The sequence below is a fragment of the Perognathus longimembris genome, chromosome 18, assembly GCF_023159225.1.
Source record: "Perognathus longimembris pacificus isolate PPM17 chromosome 18, ASM2315922v1, whole genome shotgun sequence".
NCBI classification, from domain to species: Eukaryota; Metazoa; Chordata; class Mammalia; order Rodentia; family Heteromyidae; genus Perognathus; species Perognathus longimembris.
In genome coordinates, this window is record NC_063178.1 from 32,066,451 (window position 1) to 32,088,777 (window position 22,327).

The 22,327-nt window shown below is 50.0% G+C and overlaps 1 protein-coding gene across 1 annotated transcript in view; it reads right to left on the minus strand.

The window, feature by feature from the left end:
* LOC125366911 (dedicator of cytokinesis protein 2-like) overlaps nucleotides 1–22,327 on the minus strand; it is a 90,045-nt gene that overhangs the window by 26,079 nt on the left and 41,639 nt on the right. The window contains 1 exon segment of the mRNA XM_048367617.1: nucleotides 17,065–17,258. Coding sequence (XP_048223574.1) covers nucleotides 17,065–17,258 — 194 coding nt within the window.

The window sequence follows — 22,327 nt, forward strand, 5'->3', positions numbered from 1 at the left end:
GAACTCGGGGCCTGAGCACTGTCCATGAGCACTTTCGCTCAAGGCTAGTGCTCTACCACTTGAGTCACGGTGCTGCTTCAGCCTTTTGCTCGCTCTCTGTGGTTGAGCTCTCAATCTGGCTCTTTGCTGTTTAACTGGGAGGTGGGATTTTGGAGAGATTTTTTCCTTTTGCCCGGGCTGGCTTTGAACTATCCAGGGAGTCATAGTCCTACAAGCCCTTTTTATTCCCAATTGAGCAACAAGGAAAAAACACAACAGAGATAATCCATTTGTAACTCGTTGAGAACTGACCAAAAACTGCTTGTGAAGGTTTGGCTATAACACTTAGAGAACATGAGATTTACATGCCATCAACTTGAATCACGCCGTTGAATCCCACTGGCAAGTGAAAGAGAGCACAGATAAATGACAACCAAGGGCAAAGGGTTAAAGCATTGTGGAATCCTCAGTCTCGGCAGTGGCTGCGTCCCTCATCCCCATTTGGCAAGTTCCATGCCACGCGATGGGGAACTCTAGGCAAGGCTGCAGTGGCATCTCTGGATAGACTCACGTCTTGCTCTGGGTTGCCTGCAAGATTTCTATATAGATTGGTTAGGGTGTTTAGAATTTTTTCAGCATTTCTGGCTCTGGTATATCGATGCCCTTCTGGTTTAAGCAGGGTGAAAAGACTTTTTTAATCACAAAATTCAAAGACTTTCTTAATCACAAAATTTACCTGGCTAGCTGTGATCACTAACATAACTATGGTGATTTAACCCGGAGTAACTGTTAAGATGGAACTATTCACATCCTCACAAGGCTCATAAATCATTCGAGCAGCTTCCAATGGGAGAGAGAGCAAAGAATCATTAGTAGTGAAACCAGGCAGTTTGGGAACAGACTGTGGTGGCAGCTTCCCGTATCCATGGGCTGCCACCGTCCATGCGGCTAGCACATCTGTCCACCTGTATCCTATAAAGCAATATATTAATCCTGGGTCAGGAAAGTTGAGGTTAATAGTCACATTTGTATGAAGCAATCTCAATTCCTTGATCTTGAGAGTTTATGAGAACACAGGAGAGAAAAATGGGAAGGTAAAATCTTAATTTATGCCAAGAGTTGTTAAGGCTACATGCACACTTAACTTTTAACGCACTGAGTATAAAATAACATGCTGATTTTATACCATTGTGCTTTTACCACATGCTGCATATTTGAACCTTATGGAAACACACTGAATATAAAATAACATACTGGTGTACTTTTACCACATGTTGCATATTTGAACCTTATGGAAATTTTTATAGGCACCTTTATCTGCATCGAACATTGGGATGGAAACCTATTGTTATGCTTTTAAATCTTACCAACAACCACACGCGTGCATGCACACACACACAAACACACAAAAATACCTGAGCGCTCTTTAAAATTGCTTTGATTGGCCATTAAATTTTCTGGAATTCCAGCGGCAAATGATATTAATTTGCCCATAATAGAACCACGTGGTTGAATAAAAAACAAAAGGGAAACCTGTTAATTACACACTCCCAACATGACAGTTTTAAAATCACAGTGGACAAGCAAACCCTTTTATCCATCTAGAAAACCTCCAGTTGATTTCATATCTTTGAACTGGTAAACATGGAAGTTCAATCAAATTACCTATTGCTGTATCAAAACTCTTTGTTTTCCTTTCAATATTCCATTTTAGTTTATAATTTGAGACTTTCCTGGCTCCAACCCCGTCTGCAGCTGTAAGTCTGACACAGAGAGAAAACGTGCAGGCAAGCACAGCGGGGTGCTTGCCTCTCTCAGCTGCAGCGCAATCGCCCAGCCCAGGGGAGTCTGGCACGCCCCTCACCTGGGGGGAATGGGTGGGGCCCCGCCCCCAATATGGCGTACCCCATTGTGCTCCACGTGTGTGTTAAGTCAGAGAAATCAGGATTCAACCAACTCACCCTAATTTCTGAGCTTAACGACCATCGGCGGGCATAAAGCAGTTTGCCGGGCTGCAGCAGGTCCGGCCACTCCGGGGCTGCTGCCGCCGCTGCTGCCGCCGCTGCTGCCGCCCACACACCCCAACTGGGACACCGGCCCATGGCCTAAACTGCACGCCACGCCTTTTTTTTTTTTTTCTATCCGCAGGCTGGGGCTTCAGGCAAGCTGCTGGCTCCAGCCCAGCCACTGTAAATACAAGCCTGGCCAAAGCAGCAGCGATCCCCAACGCTCTGCCGCCGCCATGCCACAGCTTCCCACATGGCGGAACCGCGCTTCCGCCATGCCATGCTCGGCCCGCCACACTCGGCTGCCCAAATGCTACCACAAAAGACGCCTGGTGCCGCCCGGGGCCACGCACGCAGCTCGCAAACCCGGGGCCGCGCAGAGCCCAGTGTACTCACGCTCAGCCCGCGCAAGCCAAACCGCTCCGGCGCTCGGCCACCCACTGCTTCTCAAGCACCACTGCGGGTGCCTGCCGCCGTCTGGCCCGGGGCGCGCAGAGCAGAACCGACCCCAGCCCGGGGTCACCGTCCTCTCACTCCGGCATTGACACGTTTCCACGGGAGGCGCGCCCCGCTCCCTCCGCCGCCTGGTGCCAAATCGCCACGGCGGGGCAACTCTCTGGCGCTGCGTCCCGCGAGCCCATGTCTGGCCTGTCTTGTCTCCATGCTTCTGCCCCGTCTGGATGGGCAGGACCCTCCTCTAAAACCCTACTTAGTACAATCTGTGGGGATACTGTACCCCGAACTTCTCGGCCGTACGATTCGGTCCCCGTCTGGGCGCCATTATGTGGGATCTGGACGATCCCTTTCTCCCCCCACGGGGAGAATGGTAACCACAAACTCTATGAAAGAGCACTCAGCCTGGCCCTCCGCCAGCGGAAGGCCAAAGGCATGCTCACATGGACCTGTGCTAAGTTGAGGAAGGGTTGCTGATGCTTCCCCTCCCCCCAGTCCCCCCACATGTTACCAAGGGCGGAGGCGAAAAGGAAGGCATCAGGGACACGCTGCGGTGGTGGGAAGCATCTCAAAGACTTTAATATGGAAGGGCACTTATATAGAAGTAATGGCGGGAAAGAAAGGGGGCTGGCCAAAGGGCCAGTCATAGGCTAGGGGTCACGTTCATCAAGTGACATCACGAAACTTCCCTTTGTGGGCGGGACAACCCCATCATGGTGGCACGCACGTGTTCACCTCCCAAGGGGTGGAGGACAGAAGGTGGGAGGGACTTCTATTGTCCCAAGGCTGGTGGAAGGGCAGCCTTTCCCAGGCCATAATAATCCCCAACAGGGGTACAACCACAGGAAGGGAATACAAAACAAACAAACCACACCACATTTTAAAATTCATTTATACCTTGGCGGTGTAATAGTGGTATGGTAAACTTGCATGCCCATTGTTCAAGGTACCAGTTTGATAAGTTTTTGGAAGTGCTTATGTATAACCAAGAGTCAACCAAAGCATCCAGCACTGCCATTAGGTTTCTACAGCCATAGACACAAATCACAAAAATGGACTCTTCTAGTACATGTACTGTTATCTGATTCCCTTTGCACAGCGTGGTACCAAGGTTTGAGCTTGCTAGGCAGGTGTTCATACAAGCCACATATCCACTGAGCCAGATGTTCAGCTCAGATTTTTGCTGGCTGTTATTAAGACAAACTCCTGCTTCCTGCCCATGCCTGGGTACAGTCTGCCTCTTGAATTTCCAGAGAAACTAGAATAACAGATGGCTGCCACTGCATTGTGCTTTGTGGAGAGGAATTTCAAAACGTTTTCTGCCCAATCTGTCCTCAGACCACTGTTCTCCCAGTTTCATCCTCCCCATTAGCTAGGATTACACATGTGAGCCAACAGTACCCAGCTAGCATGCTGTTTGGGGGGGTCTTATTACAGAGATGTATGCATCTGGCACTTCTTACCATTTGATACTTACCCCACACACACACCATGTAAACATACCACACTTTGTTAGTACAGTCTCCTAATGGTGGACATTTGTATCGTTTACTCATGATTTTTTTTAAAGGGCAAAGATTCAATAAGCATTTGTTGCAAGTTTTGGGGTGGACATGTTTTCATTTCTTTGCAGTGAAAACATTTTAGAAATAAAATTACTGACTTATGAAATAAATTTTTAACCCTATGAAAATATGCCAGTGATTTCTCTAGTAATCCTACTTTATATTCTGAGTGGTACTGTATGAGAACAATACCACCTTTGCATTTTTCTCCAATATCTGGAAATTGTAGCAGATTTAAATCTAGAAATCCTAATGGGTCAGTAGTGGTATCTCACTGTCATTTTAATTTTCGTTTCTATAGTGACTAAACAGGTGCATTTTAACATTTATTAGCCATTTATAAGAAGCTTATAGAGTCTATTCAGGTATTTCCAGAACTCCATGAGTTTCTTGCCTTTTGTCATTGATTTACAAAAATTTTTATATTATTTGCAGTATGTGTCAAGGTTCTTCTTCATGTTGCTACTTTGATGTTAATTTTCTTCACAACTTCTTTTCATGGAAACATGTCTTTAATTCTGATGATGCTTGCTCTTTCAAGTTTTCTTTGTAATGTTAGTAATGCTTACATTCCAAGAAATCTATCTCCTCTGATATAGAAAAAATATTCTCCAAGCAGCAAAGGGCTTTGCATTTCTAGCTTTTCCATTTAGGTTATAATCAATCTTGACTTGATTTTCTTATATAGTACGAAATATAGGTCAAGGTGTATTTTTTTCTGAAAATGATATCCAGTTGGAACAGTAATGAGAAGACTTCTTTCCACATGGAATTGTGATAGCAACATTATTCAAAAAGGTATTTGAGTGTGTAGCACGTATCTGGCATGTTCCTTTCTTTCTTTGGCCTACTTCTCTATACTTATACCAGGATATACATTTATATTAGTAGTATTATATTAAGCTATGGACTGTTATCTCTTTTAAAATTATTTTGATCTTCCTAGAACCATTTTATTCCCTCATAAAAACTCTTAAGTTATAGAAATTAGTTATTTGAATTTTGAGGTTCTTATGTTTATGATACATAGTTTTTGCTTTATATGGTATAAGGTATGAGTAAAGCTTCCTCTTATAAAATTTAGTATCTTGGCAGGACTACCCCTTCTCCATTAAATTCCCTTGAAAACTTGGACAAAAGTTAATTCATTAAATGGCATTAATAAAAGGGCAGACTAAGAACCTACATCCACCACCCACCAAATAAAGAGTGGAATTCTGGTTTAATGGTGTCTGAACCAGAATCACTTTGGAACTTTGGAGACCATTAAAAAGCTGTAACTCAGTAACTGTAAAATGGAACCATATTGAGACCCCTGGGGCAGAAACAAAGGAATCATCTGTCAGCCTCAAATTCTGACTTCTCTGAGGCCACCCAAAGCTATGATTTATCTCCCCTGAATCAGTACTGAGGAGACTTGCACTACAATTTGGGACCTGCTGAAAGCAGAGCCAAGCCGCATCCTAGAGCTACAGTGCCACAGGGAAATGCCAAGGAGAGATCAGAAAATGTCTCACCAGTACAGGAATATCTAGCTGAAGACCTTAACTTATACAAAATCAGTATGCAAGAGTGGTGGTAGTTTTCTCAAGTGACAAAATTCCAGACAAATACATATGTATTTCAAAAACAATAGGGAGATAGCAGATCAAAGGAATGAAATTCATCAATATTAAATCAGAATGTGAGCTGCCTAATAAAAGAATTTGAAAAAATCATCACCAAAGGCATCCAACTAAATAGTACATTAGGGGCTGGGACTATGGCCTTGTGGCAAGCGTGCTTGCCTTGCATACATGAATCCCTGAGTTTTATTTCTCAGCACCACATATATATAAAATGGCTCGGGCTGGGAATATGGCCTAGTGGCAAGAGTGCTTGCCTCATATACATGAGGCCCTGGGTTCGATTCCCCAGCACCACATATACAGAAAATGGCCAGAAGTGGTGCTGTGGCTCAAGTGGTAGAGTACTAGCCTTGAGTGGGAAGAAGCCAGGGACAGTGCTCAGGCCCTGAGTCCAAGGCCCAGGACTAGCACAAAAAAAGAAAATGGCCAGAAGTGGCACTGTAGCTCAAATGGCAGAGTGCTACCCTTGAGCAAAAAGAAGCCAGGGACAGTGCTCAGGCCCTGAGATCAAGGCCCAGGACTGGCCAAAAAAAATTTTAATTAATTTAAAAAGTTCATTAACAAAGGACTATGCATATTATAAAAAGGAACAAAACAATACTAGCTGAAAAATACAATAGTTGAACAACATAATTGATCAGGCTAAAGAAAGAATCTATAAACTTGGAGGCAAGCAATTTAAAAATTGTCATAGGAGTAAAAGACAAGGGGGGAAGAGAGAGAGGGAGAGAGAGAAAGAAAGAGAGAGAGAGAGAAAGAAAGAAAGAAGTACTCATGGGATAGTCTCAAGTGAATCCGTGTGCTTATTATGGCACTTTCAGGTAGAGGAGAAAGAGAAGAGAGTGTATTTGAAGAAATAATGGCTAAGAAGTACACAAATAAGGAGACAAAAGGTAATATACAATATAGTCAAATATAGACAATATAGTCAAAATATCTAAAGTCAGTGACAGCAGATAATTTGTAACATATAAGGGAGGGCTCCCATAGGAGTATCCTCAGGTTTCTCAGAAGAGATTTTTTTTTTCAGACTAGCATAGGATAATCTTTTCAAAATGGGAGAAGAAAGAAGTGTTCACCATGAATATCAGGGCTGCATCTGGCCAAATTATCCTTCAAGAAATGAAAGACAAGGTCAAGTAAGCAAAATCAGAGGGAGTTCACGACCAATAGGCCTATTCTACAAAACTACTAAAGGAAATCCTTCAAGCAGAAAGAATGGAGAATGTGATAACCTGGGGGGACGGAAGTCCCGCCCCCTGGGGGAACAGGTGTCAAAGGGGGTCAGACTGGATGTAAGGGGGCGGGGTTCCAGTCAAGGGAGACACAAGGAGAAAGGAAGGCTGGAAGAGGAGCCTCCTGCAGCTGAGCAGTACCTGGGCTCTGCTCAGGCCTGAGGAGAGGCCTAAGTCCGTGCCTGCCATGCAGAGGGGCTGGAGTTTGGGGCCTGTGAAGTGGAAGTGAGAGGCCTGCAGAGAAGAGGCCTGTGGAAATGAGAGGCCTGTGGATAAGAAGAGGCCTGTGGAAAGGAGAGGCCTGTGGATAAGAAGAGGCCTGCAGAGAAGAGGCCTGTGGATAAGAAGAGGCCTGTGGATAAGGAGAAGCCTGTGAAAGGAGAGGCCTGTGAAAGGAGAAGCCTGTGGAGAAAAAGAGGCCTAAGGAGAGCCCTGAAGCCTTCAGAAAGGAGTAGCCTGTGGAAAGGAAGAAAAGGAAAAAAAACCCAACTCACCCCCTTGCAGGCCCAGAACTGACTGATAAAACTCCTTTGTCACCTTTAACCAGGTCTCGGGTTTCCTCGTGAATGGCCTTAGGAAGTTCTGTGGTAGTGGGAAACACGTGAAGCAAATTTGTAACTCATACTAGAGTCATCTTAGTGTATTAAATTTGAATGACAAAACCAAAGTTACCTATACGTGTGTCCGGCATGTGACACATGAGATGTAATGTGTGCTTATAGAGTTTATGCAATGAAATTAAGTTGGGACTGATTTAAAATAGAACTTTATAGTTTCTGTATTTACTTCTGTGCTGAGGGTTGGACTCGGGGCCTGGGCACTACCTCTGAGCTTTTTGTGTTCAAGCTAACATTCTCCTATTTGAGCTACAGCTATTTCTCTCTTTTTGATAGAGGTAAGAGTCTCACAGACTTTCCTGCTAGGGTTGGCTTCAAACTGCAATCTTCAGATGTGAGCCTCCTGAGTAGCTAAGATTACAGATGTGAGCCACCAGTGCCCAGCTTGGTATTTTCTTTTTGGTTACCACTGCAATTACTAAAACAGTATCTACAGAAAATTTTTTTTTATAAAAAAAAGGAAATGAAGAGCTAATGGCATCATGTCACTACAAAAAGTCTTTGAAACACGATGGAAGACAACTAGAGGGAACAACTTCAGAAAACAATGTTTTGCAGTAGTAAACCATTTGCTATTGGTCATTCCCTGAAATGCAGTCAATAGAATAGCAAAAGACAGACTAGCATATAGATTTACAAACCAATTTACATCATTATTCTGGTTATAGAGACTTGCACTAAATCTAACTATTCTGGCACAAGAAACTCACTTTAAATCTAATGATACTGCAAAGGATGGTTAAAGATATTCCATGCAAATGATAAACAGAAAAAAGCAGAAAAAGTTGATGATATCCAATAAAACAGACCCAAGAAACAAAGATAAGCAACAACAGAAGGGTCAATTCACCAAGAAGATATAATGTTACAAAAAAAATGCACCAAATTTCAGAACTCCTAAATATATAAATCAGACTTGGACACAATTGGAGAATCATTCAACAATCTATGAATAGACACAAACTACCTCAACACAATAAATATCATTTATGAAAAACCCATAGCTAACACCATGTCATTGGAGAGAAACTACAAGTTTCTTCCTCTAAGATCAGTAGCAAGGAAAATATTCAGCCTCTTGCCACCTGTATTCAAGGCTTGGAAGTCCTACCCAAAATGTGGCATTTACCTACAATTCAAGGTCATTTTGGCCCTAAGAAGAAAAAGTGTGGCCACACAGTAATCTTGTCTGTTTCAGTGGTCTGTGGTTTTCGCCCTGTCAATATCACACACAACCTTCATTACTGTAGGTATCAAATTGCACCAGGAGCAAGTTGGTGACTCACACCTGTAATCCTAGCTGCTCAGGAGGCTGAGATCCAAGGATTGTGGTTCAAAGCCAGCCTGAGCAAAAAACAAAAAAAGTCTGTGAGACTCTTACCGCCAATTAACAACCAGAAAACTGAAAGTGGCAATGTTGGCTCAAAGTTGTAGAATGCTAGCCGTCAGCAAAAAGAGCTCAGTGACAGCAACCAGACCCTAAGTTCAAGCCCCATGACCAACATAAACTTATTTTGAAATTTCAGATTCTTATCATTTCTTAAAATAGCTTCCTTGTCTATACAAAAAATAACTTACTGGAATAGTGCAATGAGCATGTAATGATTGTTGAAAAATTGACATTTTTTAGTTTTTGAATACTCAGTATGTGCCTACATATGTTTAGATCTTAGATATTTTTAAATTACTGCTGCATAGTTTCCTCCATGTAAACACCATAGATGTTTTGTTAAATTTGCACTAGTATTTAAAATAGTGTTTCTGTTGTCCACTTGCCTATTACTAGATTTAGTTGTACGTGTATTTTGTTTTTTGAGTATTTAACATTGTATTCTCTGACCCTGCTAGATTCACTTATTAAGTATGAGGTTCCTTTTTATTTGGCAGATTTCTCCAATTTTCTACACTATAAAATCACGTCATTATAAATAGGGATATATGTGTTTTCCCCTTTCATTGTACTGTATCTTTACTTTTTTTTGCCATTTTCAGACAAAATTTACAAAACTCATGGAAATACATATTTGCTTGTCATATTCTTTCCCACTGATATGGAAGATTCTGTTAAAGTTTCCCTGTGATTAGATTGATCTCACTAGCTACATTTGTACAGTAGGTCCTCTGGCAACAAATTCTTTTGTTTCCTCTTGACTGAGAATTTCTTGATTTCTCCTTCCCTGGAGAAGTATTTCCATTAGTTGTAGAGTTCTAGATTGACAGTTGTTCCGTTTCAGCTCTTTAAAAGTAATGCACTCACTCTTGTGGCCTCTATAATTTCTGATAGGAAATCTATTATCCTTCACATTACTTTTCCCTTTATATAGAAAGTCATTTCTTCATTTTCATTTTTCAGAAACTTAATTTTGTTCTTGTAGTGGATTTTCCTTTTTTCCTGAATGGTGTTTGTTTAGTTTCTTGGATCCTTAGAGGTTCATCTTTTGCAAATTTCATTAAGTTCCAAGTCATCCTGTGTCTGAGCACTTTTAACCCTTGCCCTGTTTCTCCTTTCCTCCCTGAGCTCTCCTCCACATAAACACAGGGTCTTTTATTAGAATTGTACGTGTTTCCATCCACCCCTCTGCCATGCATCCACCCCTCTGCCCCCACCCCCGGGACAGCCTGTGGACAGGCTCAGACACACACAGGTTCAGACCCAGGCAAGAGCCACCGGTCAACAGGCAGCAGGCCTGGCTCCCTTCCATTTCAGGATCCAAGGCCTCTCCCTCCCCAAGTCTGAGTTCTTTGAGGTCTGGCTCATTGCTCTGAGGAGTCCTCTACAGCTGGGGGGGGTGGGGGTGTTGTGAACAAACCCCCAGGGTAACAGAACCTAGCTGCAGCACCTCTTGTGGGTGGCTGGGTGGGGAGGGGGGAGGGAGCTTGTCCCAGATCTCCTCCAAGTCCAGCCTGTGCTTGGATTGACACCACCTGAAGGGAAAAACTGGTCCCAGTGAGCAAGGAGGCATTTTATCACGTCCATGAGTCCTTGGGAGTCTCTGCAGAGCAGGGGGGGAGGAAGGGGGGAGGGGGTAGCCAACCCCACTGCAAATGGAGACCAACAGAGCGAATCACCCAGCAGGGTCCCCCTGCCCCCAGTAGGGCCCCCTTGCCCCCCCCAGCCACAGCAGGCGCAGGATTTGGAGAGGAAAGGGGGCCAGTCATCTTCCCCCCTCCCCTCCCCCCCTCCGCACCTTTGGAGTCTCAGCTTGTCACTCAACATCTTCTTGGGCTTCTTCTGGTACTGTCTTTAAACCCGCAGAATGAGAGTGGAATGCACCCCGCCACATTAGGATAAAGACAAACACACTTGTCATCCCGGAGAAACCACGTTTCAATAAGATAAGCGGCCTCGGGCCCAGAGCCATGAGCCCCTTCCCGAGTCTGCACAACCCGCTCTCCACAGGCCCGTCCATGGGAAAAGCACGACGAATCCACAGGAAGCAGCACCATGTGGGTCTGAGGCAAGAGTCTGTGCTGCCAGGGAGCCCGGCCTTGATTTGCCAAGCTTCCACCCTGTCATTGGCCTGGCCTGGGTCTGGAAGGGAGGGCGGGCTGGGTGGGCGGGCAGCCCTCCCTCCAACCTTGGGCAGCTGGAGAGAGCTGCCCATCCTGGGATGGGATGGGGGTGGGGGGAGGCAGGGGGAGGCAGGGGGGAGGAGAGAGGCTGAGGCCACACACAGGATAAGGCAAAAACCAGCACAAGTTCACACTTGTAGCTGCTGACCTGAGGCTGGGTGAGGAGGGTCTCCCCGTGTAAACACAAGCACACACCTGTGCACCCAGACCCTCTCTCTATCTATCCACCGCTGTGTAAAACCACTCTTCTTTGTAAAATACACGAGCCACCTGCCACCTCCATAGTCTGCAGACATGCTTTGCTGGAGGCTGTGTGGTCTGATGGGGAGAGATTCACTTAGCAAAAGTGACTTCCCTGGAATGGAAGGGGGACGGGCTGCGGGGTCTCCCTGGGTGAGAGGCAGAGGGGGACCCCACCAACCCCCACGCCAGCCCTCCGTTCTCGGCTCCTCCTCAAAGATAACGTAGGCACTGAGGTTTTGTAAAATTCTAAACTGTTTTAAATGGGATTTTATCTTTTGCAATAAACGTACATATTTTTTCCTAGGCTCGAAGGCTCCATTCTTAGCGTGGGTTGGTTTGGGCGGAACGATTTCCACCCCAGAGGGGTGTTTGCCCCAAGTGTGGCAGCACACACTTGTCGTCCCGGCACTGGGAACACAGGGGGCTGTGAACATAGACCAGCCTGGACCGCTCAGTGGAAAAGTCACACGGGGGGGGGGGGGGGAGGGAGGATGCTGGGGCAATGGTGTTGAGCCCTCCCTCTCCCGGGGATGCAGGACCGGGTCAGAACTGCACACTCAGTGCTCACACCGAGAGCCAAGCCCAGCTCCGTGCAGCCAGATACACAGCATGATTTGTTTTTACCACGAGGCTGGCTTATTCAACACTCTTTTACGATTGCTTTCCACTCCCTCCTTTTCCCTAAAAGGCGCCTTTGCATCGCACATGCCAAGAAACCCAGCATCGCATCCCCAAACCTTCCATGAAATAAAATTCACTGGATGGTGTGTTAGAGGTTCGGGGGTACAGAGCCGGAGCCAGGCTCTCAGACTCTGTCCCAACGCGCATCAGCTCTGAGCCCCTTCCTGACCAGGATGTTTCCAGAGAGAGCTGAGAGCTGCTTTCTCATGTGAACCATTATTTTATCCTGCCTCGCCCCTGAGCCATTCCCAAACCATCTGATTTATACCAGAGAGTTGGACTTCCCCTCTGGGAAATGCCGGGAATGCTGGGAATATCACCAAGACAGACAACATCGAACCAGGGACAGAAAGTCAGAAATCCCCGAGCTGAGGGCCTCCTGCCCCCTCCTCTCCCCTCCCTCCTCTCCCCTCCCTCCTCTTCCCTCCCCTCCCCTCTCCTTTCCCCTCCCTCCTCCCTCCCCTCCCCTTCCTCCTCCCTCCCCTCCTCTCTCTCCTCCCTTCTCTCCCCTCTCTCCTCCCTCCTCTCCCCTCTCTCCTCTCGGGGCCTGGATGGCTGACACAGCCTTTGACTCCCCCCTTCATGAGGAATCGGCTCCCTCCCCCTTAGGGTGTCCTGCCCATTAACTGCAGCATACAGCAGGTGCCCCCCACACACACACTTGCTGGCTGAAGTGGAGAGACCTGGGCTGCAGCCAGTGCCAGAGAGAGGCATGAGGACAGAGACCAGGGGTTCGCCCCTGCAGAGAACACCCCAGGGCCCCTGAGCAGAAGGCGCCCCAGGCACAGGGCAGCTGGCCTGGCCCTTGGACGAGGCTGCTCCTGAACCCCCTCCCCAGCTTCTTTGCTAAGCAGAGTTCTCCATAGAATCTGAGAGTGGAAAGGCTCTCGGTTTGCACTGCCCAGGGCAAGTGGCTCAGTACAGTGTGCTGAGAACATATTTTTTCTCTTAAGTTCCAAGAAACAAAGGTATTTTAGGATGGTGATGTCATCAAGCAGAAAAGAGCCGGACTCCCATCCCAACCTACACTGCATTTGGTGCCGGCCATGCAGGCCCAGCTCGCCAACCACAACCTCCCCCATGAACCCAGGAATCCAGGATGGTTGGGCCAATGAATCGCTGGGAGGCCCAGCTGAATCCACCCCACTTCCCCCTCCCCCACACACACCTGGCCCAGGACCTCAGCTCCTTGCAGGCCCTCAGGCCCCGTTCAGCCTTCTGGGCTTCAATCCTGCCTGGGTGGGGCTCACACACCACAGCAGCCCTTCTCTACCCCCATCCAGCCAGAGTCACACCTCATGCCCCCTGGCTATCTTCCAGAGATGGGGCCCTGGCCTCCTGCAGAGTGGGTGGCCTGGCTGTCCCTCCACACCCTCTGTGTCTCTCCAACTAGCCTGGATCTTCCTGGGACAGGAAGCCGGCTTCTCCTTGCTTGCCTTCCACACGCCCAGCACTTCCCATGCATGGGGCGCAAATCGAGGTTGCAGGGATAAATTAAGGAGGAAATTAGATCCTGCGGGGGAGAGAGGCTGACAGGACCCGGCCCCTTCCTTCTGCAATGTCCCCACCAAGGATGGCACCTGCAGGCCATGCCCCAGGTGTGCACTGGCTCTGGACAGGTGTGAGGCTGTCCAACAAGGCAAATGCCCCAAGCTCCCAGAACCCCCTCCCCCAGGCTGCTGACGCTCCCCACACCTCTGTCCAGAAGGGTCGACCTCTGCCTCAAACTGCCTTCAGAATAACCCACCTTTGTAATTAAACCCCAAATTCATTCTGCACATGATACCAAAAGAGTGCCTGCCCCACTCTGCACTTGAGAAAACGGGTTCTGAAATTAGAGCGGATTAACTATCTCACCTTGATGTTTTTATTGTTACATGTCACCTCGCCCACTTTGGCTGAACACGACCGGAAAGGGCGAAGGGTCTGCCTGCTACAGAGCGGAGTGTTTTCAGGCAAAGCGGTCTGCCTTGGCGTCCATGATGATTAAAGTGAAAAAACCATGAAAATCGCACCGAAGGATTATTTGCTCCAAAACCAAGAAAAGCCTTGTTGTCTGTGGAAGGCTTTATGCAAATTCTCAGAATCCAGGAGTGAACAATGTTAAATTCTACTCAAATAAAAGCCGTCCTTTCCCTCCTGACCAAACCTCACAATGTACTTTCTCTGAGCATGAGCCGGACTCTACCAGCCTCTACCCCTCGGTCTCCACTCCACCCTACAGAGGAAGCCGTCTACTTCTGGGCTCAGGGGCTGTTTAGAAGAAGAGCGAGGGTAGCTTCAGAAAATGCCTCAGGAAGCTCCACTGGCTCATTAATTCCTATTTTTAAAGACACTGTGTTTGAGGTCTTTCTTCTTCTGATCACAAAAAGAAAGCAAAGTCATCTCAGGAAAGTGAAAAAAGAAATCTGGAAATGTGTTACATCCTACATCCTCTAAGTGGAAAGTTCTGAACCAGAGCCCACCAGCCCCCAGCAAGCAGCAAGCACGCGGCCTCTGTGGGGACCCTGTCCGGCCCCGCATGGCAAGACCCCTGTATATCCACCACCGTGCCAGGAGGCGGCCACCCAGTCCCCAGCGCAATGCAGCCCAGGACTCGTGCCTCCCACAACCCAGATGCACCAGGCGGGAGACCTCTCCTCCCCTCCCCTCCCCTGCCCTCCCTCCCCTCTACCCCTCCCTCACTTCCCTGCCCTCTCCCCCCCTCCCCTCTGCCCCTTTCTCTCCCCTCAGGTTGCTCTGAGGCTCCACAGCTGGCCTGGTGCCTGCGGTGTTTACCTCTGTTTCATCACTGCATAGACTCAACTATGAAAATCAGGGTAATTAGGCCCAAAATACATCCCCCAGAGGCTGATTTTAACTACTTGAGGGGAAAAAAAGATAAGCAAGCTCCTGCCTTCCACATCACCAGGTCTTTCCTTCCAAGAACTCCAAGCAGGGGGCAAGTCCCCAGGTTGGTATCCCCTGGGGACTGCTGGCCCCCGCGTGGGGGAGGGGAAGGGGGAGAAGTGAGGATGGGGGGACAAGCAAGGGGAGGGCGCACGGGGCAGGGGGGGATGTGGAGATGGGGGAGGAGTGACCAAATCAGGGGGGACATGGAGAGTGGAAGAGATGGGGGCCCAGCCACAGTTCAGTGCTCAGAAGACACCGAGAGCGGCGGAACGCCTGGGCCCAGCACTGCTCTGCGAGGGGATCACAGAGCCTCGTCCTGACCTGAAATGCCCCGTTTCCCACGCCTAGCTGTCTAGCTGACGTCAAGCGTCCTGGACGCCACGTCAACTCAAGTCCGGCTCCGCTGTGGCCCACGGCGAAAGAGCCAGCCAAGGTCACACCCGGCAAATGCAGATGACAGGGGGCTGAGCGCAGGAAGTTGGCAACCAGCTGTAGAGATCCCGCCTGTGTATGTGCACGCACGTGCGCGCGCGCACGCACACGCGCGCGCGTGTGTGTGTGTGTGTGTGTGTGTGTGTGTGTGTGTGTGCCAGTCCAGGGGCTTGAGCAGGGCCTGGGCACTGTCTCTGAGCTTGTTCTGTACAAGGCTAGGGGCTCTGCCATGTTAAGCACCATTTCCCACTTTAGGATTATTTATTGGTTAATTGGGTTTTTATGAACCTCGTTGGTTTTCTTGCCCAGGCGGGCTTCAAACCACGATCCTCAGATCTTAGTCTCCTGAGTAGCTGCGCTCACAGGCGTGACCACGGGAGCCTGGGTGGTTCCTGCAGTTCTGGTTGCAGCCCCTGTTAGCACCGCGTAGTTACTACTTCAGGTGAGAAGCATGGAGGGGGAGCTTCACACAGTAAGATGGCTGCAGGCTGCTGCCGGCCCCCACGCAGGTCCGGGCAGGGATTTCACAAGTACCTTCTCTGTCTGGTATTTGCCATAAACACGGATTGTTTAATATTCCCAAGCAGTGGAAATGAACCAATAAAAGCCACCTCTGGAAAATTAAAAATGACAGGTGCAGTGAGGATCTTTCCTCCTTGTCAGATTTCAATTTGAAATTAAATTGTGGCCCTCAGCACTAAGACAGAGACCCTGACCCCCGAGTAATTACATTCCGATATCATCCTCTTTAATTTGGAGGATGCTGTTATATTCTGGAAATTGTTAGGAAGGCTGGATGCGTGGGATTGAAGCTGTGTCATCTTCAGAAAGCCCTGTTGGGATTTTCCTCCAGTTCCTACCAATCCATCTGCCTCCCCATCCCACCCACCCCTTCTCCCAGTGAGGTGCGCTTGCGCCCACACCCCGCTCCCCTCCCTCACGCCCCTTCCCTCCCCCACACCCCCTCTTCTCCCTCACTGCCACCACCGGGTGAATGACGCTTCGGGCTCCGGAATGGCTGAGGGCGGTGTGCCAGGCAGGACAGGCAGGCCACAGGGAATGGGGGACCCAGCCTTCCCCATGCTGCCCCTCCACCCTGTACCAGGGGCTCCTCCTACAGTGGAGGAAAGTGAGGGAAAGTCCACCCCAGAGCATTGTAGGGCTTCTACCCTGGTCACCCCGCGTGTGCTGGAACAAGCACGAGTTTACCGTAACTCACCAAAATGAGCGCAGGAATCATCTGGTCTCCAGAAAGGAGCAACCATGCAGATGAGTCACACACACACACACACACACACACACACACACACACACACACACACACCACATACCAGTGACCTTGAACGACCTCACCGCTTTAGCAGTCACACAACAAAATCACCCAGAAATCCACGCTCACAGAATCCTGAGCCTGGGGACGACTCACCCTCAGCTAGAAGCTGAGGTTCTGTGCGGACATGCCTCTGAAACATTCTACCTTATGTTCCCTTACAGAGAGTCCTCTCCCTCATCTCTCCTTCCCAGTGGCATTCCTCCCCTGCTGGCGGGCAGACCAATGTGTCACAGGAGTCCTTGATCTTATTCATCCAGACACCCAGAACAAGCGCCTACATTCTCCCCGACTCAGAGAGAAAAGACCAGATTCTCCACTGCAGAGCCGATCAGTCGCGCACACCAGCAAGACACATGGCCAGGTCTCCTGGCAAATCCACCCCAGCCTCTGAAGGGCAAGCAGGTGTGAGGAGGGAAGAGCTGCTCACGATTGGAGCGTGGGGGTGCACGGGTGTGAGGAGACGAGAGAGCTGCTCATGATCGGACCGTGGGGGTGCATGGGCACGAGACGCAAGGGGCTACTCATGATCAGAGGGTGGTCCCGGCCCATGGCGATCACCGTCTGGTTCACCGTGCGCAGCAGCTGCACCATGATCTCTTGGATGTGGTGGTAGGTGAAGGCCTGCAACACAGTCAGGGGAACCACGTGACCGGCAGAACATGGGCTGCACACGCCCGCCAGAACACAGACAAGGGTGGTCAGATGCAGTGACGGCCAACAGCCTCTCTGTCACCGCTGCTGTTACCCTGGCATCGCCGCTGCTACTCTGTCACCACCACTGTGACACCATGGTCACCCCGTGGTAGTGTGATACCACTGGGATGACATCATCACCGTCACCACCATTACGTCTGCGTCGTCACCATGACTATGACATCACCACCCTTGCCACGATGGCGCCATCACGGCTGACATCCCATCCTCATTCCGATGACGTTAGCAGTGCTCTTCCGCCATTCTCACTACCGCTGTTGCTTTTCTGCCCTTACTTCATCTCTGTCATCATCATACCCTCACTCTGCCCAGCACTTTGCCTTGTGTACCAGAAACTCCACCTATAATCCCAGCAACTCAGGAGGCTGAGATCTGAGGATCATAGTTCAAAGCCAGCCCATGCATGAAAATCTATGAGATTCTTATCTCCAATGAACCACCCAAAGGCCAGAAATGGGGCAGTGGCCCAAGTGGTAGAGCACCAACCTTGAGTGAAGAAGCTTGGGCCCTGGGTTCAAGCCCCAGAACCAGCATACACACAAAAGGAAACTCCACGAGCCCTCTTGGGCGTGAGGTGGCAGTAAAGGGCTTACTTAGACTTTGGCCTCCCTGTCCTCCACCACAGAACCCCACCGTTCTCAATCACCAGCATGTCCACAGGTCAGCTGCATGAGCAACTTCAGAAACAGCACAATCCCGTCCTCCCATTTCTCCTTTGTCCGTCTCAGGTGCTAGAGAATCGGGCTGAGAAGCGCCAAGCAACAGGGGGACAAACGTGCCCCTCGTGCAGCCGTGCGGAATCTGCCTGGGCATAGCAAAGTCAGATCCCTGTGGGGCGGGGGCCGCCTAGGCCTGGCTCCACCAGCACCATGGTGCCCCACCTCAGGGCCGCCTGCAAAAAAGGACTTCTCGTTTTGAGAGGCATCTCCCTTTTTCTAGTCCCCACCATGTGTGTGTGTTTCCATGATAATGGTCATAAAAAATCTGTGATTTTTTTAACCGACGGTCACTAGTGACTTCGATCTATTTTAAGGCTTCTCCATCTTTCTCATGGTGACCCCCTTCTTGGGAAGCCTGGGCCGTGCCTTCCCATGTCACCCATGATCAGTGTGGCAGAGGTGGATGTGAATTTCCAGTTGGGCTTCTGCTTCCTGGCGGAGGAAAAGACAGGCACCTCGTTTTCTCAATTCCCACAGTGCATTCTGTGACCCCGTGTTTAATCCTCGGCTTCCGCCAGCGAGCAGGAAAGCCCTGCCTGGGAGGCTCAGCTACCTGATTCTCCGCACGCAGCCCGCCTTGTCAAGTGCTGTAATTAACTCATCTCGCCCCTAGTCCGCATGCCGTTCCCGGATCCACGCCACAGGCTTTGTTGAAATGAAGTTGCTGTCTGCTCCCAGTGTCCTGAGACTCGGGATGAAGTTGGTGCCTTGGGAAGTTGCTGAAAACTCAGTCAGCTGCTGCTCCTAAATCCACAATAACATCTGCTATATATAATTCAGTATTCCTCCCATCTCCCCTTTCCTACCAATCCCAAGGAAGCCAGGATAACAGTGGCTACAATCAGGACCTGGAGAAACATTCTCTGAACATCTTGAGCTATCTAGCAGGGGACACATTGAAGAATAACTGGGTAGAGGGGCTTCTGCATACAGAAATCCTTTTGTACCCAGCAGGTGGCCTCGGCTAAGTCTAAGTCTCTGGTTAGGAAGGGGGGGGGGGCTCTCAGCTTTGCCTCCCTTGGAACGTTCTGCATGTAAGTTCCTCCAGTAGGCAGTCAGGGCTGATGGATGACGCATGATGCCTCCACTCCATCATGGTGCTGGAGACTCAGGGACAGCAGGGGTCTGTTCAGTTCCTGCCCTTGGAGGTCAGTGTTTGTGCACAGCCTCAGATCAGAGCCCACGCGCGTGTCGTGGATGCAGGGAGGAGATGGGAAGTCCGTGGGGGGAGGGCTGTCTGGCCAGGTTCTGAGGAGTTGCCAGCAACTCCGCAGCCTTCTCCTCGAGTCTCAGAGAAGATCGTCTGTCCTTCCTGTGACCACAGCTTTCAATTCACAAGCCCAGCATTGTAACGGCCCCCTCGGTCCTGAGCAAGCACAAGGTGTATGGGTGGGTGACATGAGTGTGCTGGATGGACGGACACACAGACGGATGGACAGGTGAAAGTAAAGGTGAGCGGATGTTGTCTGAATCTACTTCCTTTCTTCGCACTTCACAGAGTGTGGCACAAAATATAAATAGCATGCTAGGTGGTCCGTCCTCCACACACCAAAGTTGCCAGGCTCCCATTTCCTTCCTTGCTCTGCATCCATCCCTCTTCCTTCCATAAGGACACCGTGCCACTGAGACTAGTCCTCCAGGAGAGATTTCATGCATATAAGTAATTAGTTTGGAGGTGTCTGTGGAAGATTACAACTACTCTGGTCAGACCTTCACTGAAGCATGTAATTCCTTACACCCAGGCAGGAAAGCCTCCTTCTGCTCCTGAGGCCGGCTTTCTTCATAGGAAAAAGCACTCTACTTCCACACAGGTCGACTCAATCAGCACCGCAGAGTTCCTACGTCCTATCTCTCCATCATCCCTTCCTGTGGCCAAGGGAACCTTCTCAAGCCAGAGGAGACACAAGCAAAGCCGGCTGGGATGGCTCACAAAATGTGTCGGGTCAACTATAACCTCGAGCAAAAGTCACCTTAGCTCTCTGTGCACTCAGATGATTCTTCTAATGGATGTAAAGGGTTGTTTGCAAATAGCCATGCTTTGTTCCACAGCCACTACCAGAAAGGGAAATTAAATCATGGGCTCCATGCCTGGTCCTGACGACGCCTCTGACTTCTCACCTCCTGTCGTGCTTCCCGTGCACCGGGTGTTCATTAGGGTGGGCAGTGAATGAGAGAGGCTGTCCTTGGAATTCTGGGAAAATAGACAGGATCAGCACCGTGGTGTGTGGACCCAATCCATTAGCTCTATGAGCCACGAGAAGCAGATGGACACCTCTGATCTGAGCCTAGCATTCAGTCACACAGTAGGCGGCGAAGGCTGTCCACGCAGGCCGGCCTGAGGTCCTGATGGTCACTGCCTGGTGTGTCGCTCCCCATAGACGCACACACTGGGGTCCCCACAGATGCATAAACAACATTAACACCAAGACCACCCGATGCTTTGCTGTGAGATTTCAGGACAACTGCAGCTGACCTTTTTTATTAGATTCTGCTGAGCATACACATAATATAGAATACGCGTCAGCTTGTCTTTCTTGAAAGTCAACTAATTGAAGATGAGAGAATCAATCAGACCACAGAGATTTATTGTTGAGTGTTGACTCAGCATTGGGCCCTGTGCCCAGGATGTGCGGAAATACAGAAGGAAGGCAAGCTGGGATGGGCCCTGCACTGGGAACGTCTGGGAACATTGTCGAGGACAGCCAGAGAAGAGGGGTCTCAGTCAATAAAACCTGGCTCGCCAAGTTTCCAAGAGACAGGGCTGGCCACGTGTCTGCAGACTACGCTGGCTGCATCAGAGACAAACTGAAAGACAGCTGAGCTTCTTCTACGCGCATTGTTGCCATGGTCAGGAGTCCATGACAAGGTGGCTCTCGGGGGCGCGGACCGCCAAGGCCACGGCCTAGACGGGAGGATGGCGGGTGCCATGGCCTAGTGCCGGTGAGCACAGGAGAGCCTCTCGTCTCCGTCATCCGGGCACTGAAGGGGCTGAATGCTCACTGGCTGGCCCCCTGTGCCTGCCGGCACTGACTGGCCTCTTGGACAGAAAGATAACTTCTTAGCCGAAAAGAGAAAGAAAAGAAGCATAGTCTTGTCTCTCCAGGAGTCCTCATGTAACAAGCGCCTACGCCAAGGTGCATGGGGTGGAGTGCTGAATTACAGGGTGAGGCCGCCAGCGTGCAGAGCTGCCTGTACACAGGGAAACCAAGTCACCATGGGTCTCTTCCTGACCCTGTTGGTCAGCTCGCTATCCCGTCCCCTCTTGCCTTGGGGAGCAGGGTGCTTCGGCGGGGCTCACATCCTTGTATTCTGAGCTCAGCCTCCTCCTGCCATGAGAACCTTCCGCTGATGGCCAGCATCCAGCCCTGGGGGACGCTGAGGACCCCCCTCCCCAGAGATTCCTTCCTTTGGGTGCAAGCAGACTTCCAGGCCGTGACAGACAGGCGAACCGTGCTCAGGCTGCAGGTGGGAGATGCTGGGCTGGGTCCCCCCACAGCGGTGTTCTGGAGTGATTCTGCCACTCAGACACCACAGAGGCACCAAAGCCCAGGCCAGGGGGTGGGAGGGGAGGGCCAAGCCCCATAAGAGCGAGCATCAGGCCACTTCTGAGGTTGGAGGAACCATTACCTCCGATTTTACTACAGTTCAACCACAGATTTCAGGGCCGTGGTTAGTTCACGCTCACCTGCCTATTAAATTTTAAAACAACAGACCAAAAAACCTGAGTTCTCACGTTGTTCCCAGGGCCTTTGACCTTTAATTCTCCCCGGGGTGCAGGCGAAAGGGGGAGAGGAACTTGGGCGACACCAGGAAGGGGTTCCGCGCTGACCCTCCCAGGAGGTCAAGCTCATGGGTCCCGGGTGGTGGTGTGGGCATCCTGGGGATGGGCACAGGACCCGGCCGCACACGGGCCTAGCTAGCAGACTGCGTGCCGGGGCACCCCTGCGTTCTCATTCAGACAAGGGAGTCAGCTCCTCCTCAGAGCCCGGCCTGGAGGTCCACACCCCAGCGTGGAGCCTGCCGCAAAACCAGACACAACACCAAGGGCCTGGCGGGGGCAGCTCCCTGCTGGGCCAGCCGGTGGGGGGGGGGGGCGGGGAACCATCCACGGAGGCAGAAGCCAGGCCTTTGCCCCTCACTGGGAAGGGGGGGCGGGCTGGGGGAGGGACTCAACACCATCAATAAGAACCGCTCACCCACGCCAAGGCAGACCCTCCCCCCCACCTCCCCCCAAGCCACCCAGGCGACCCCCACACA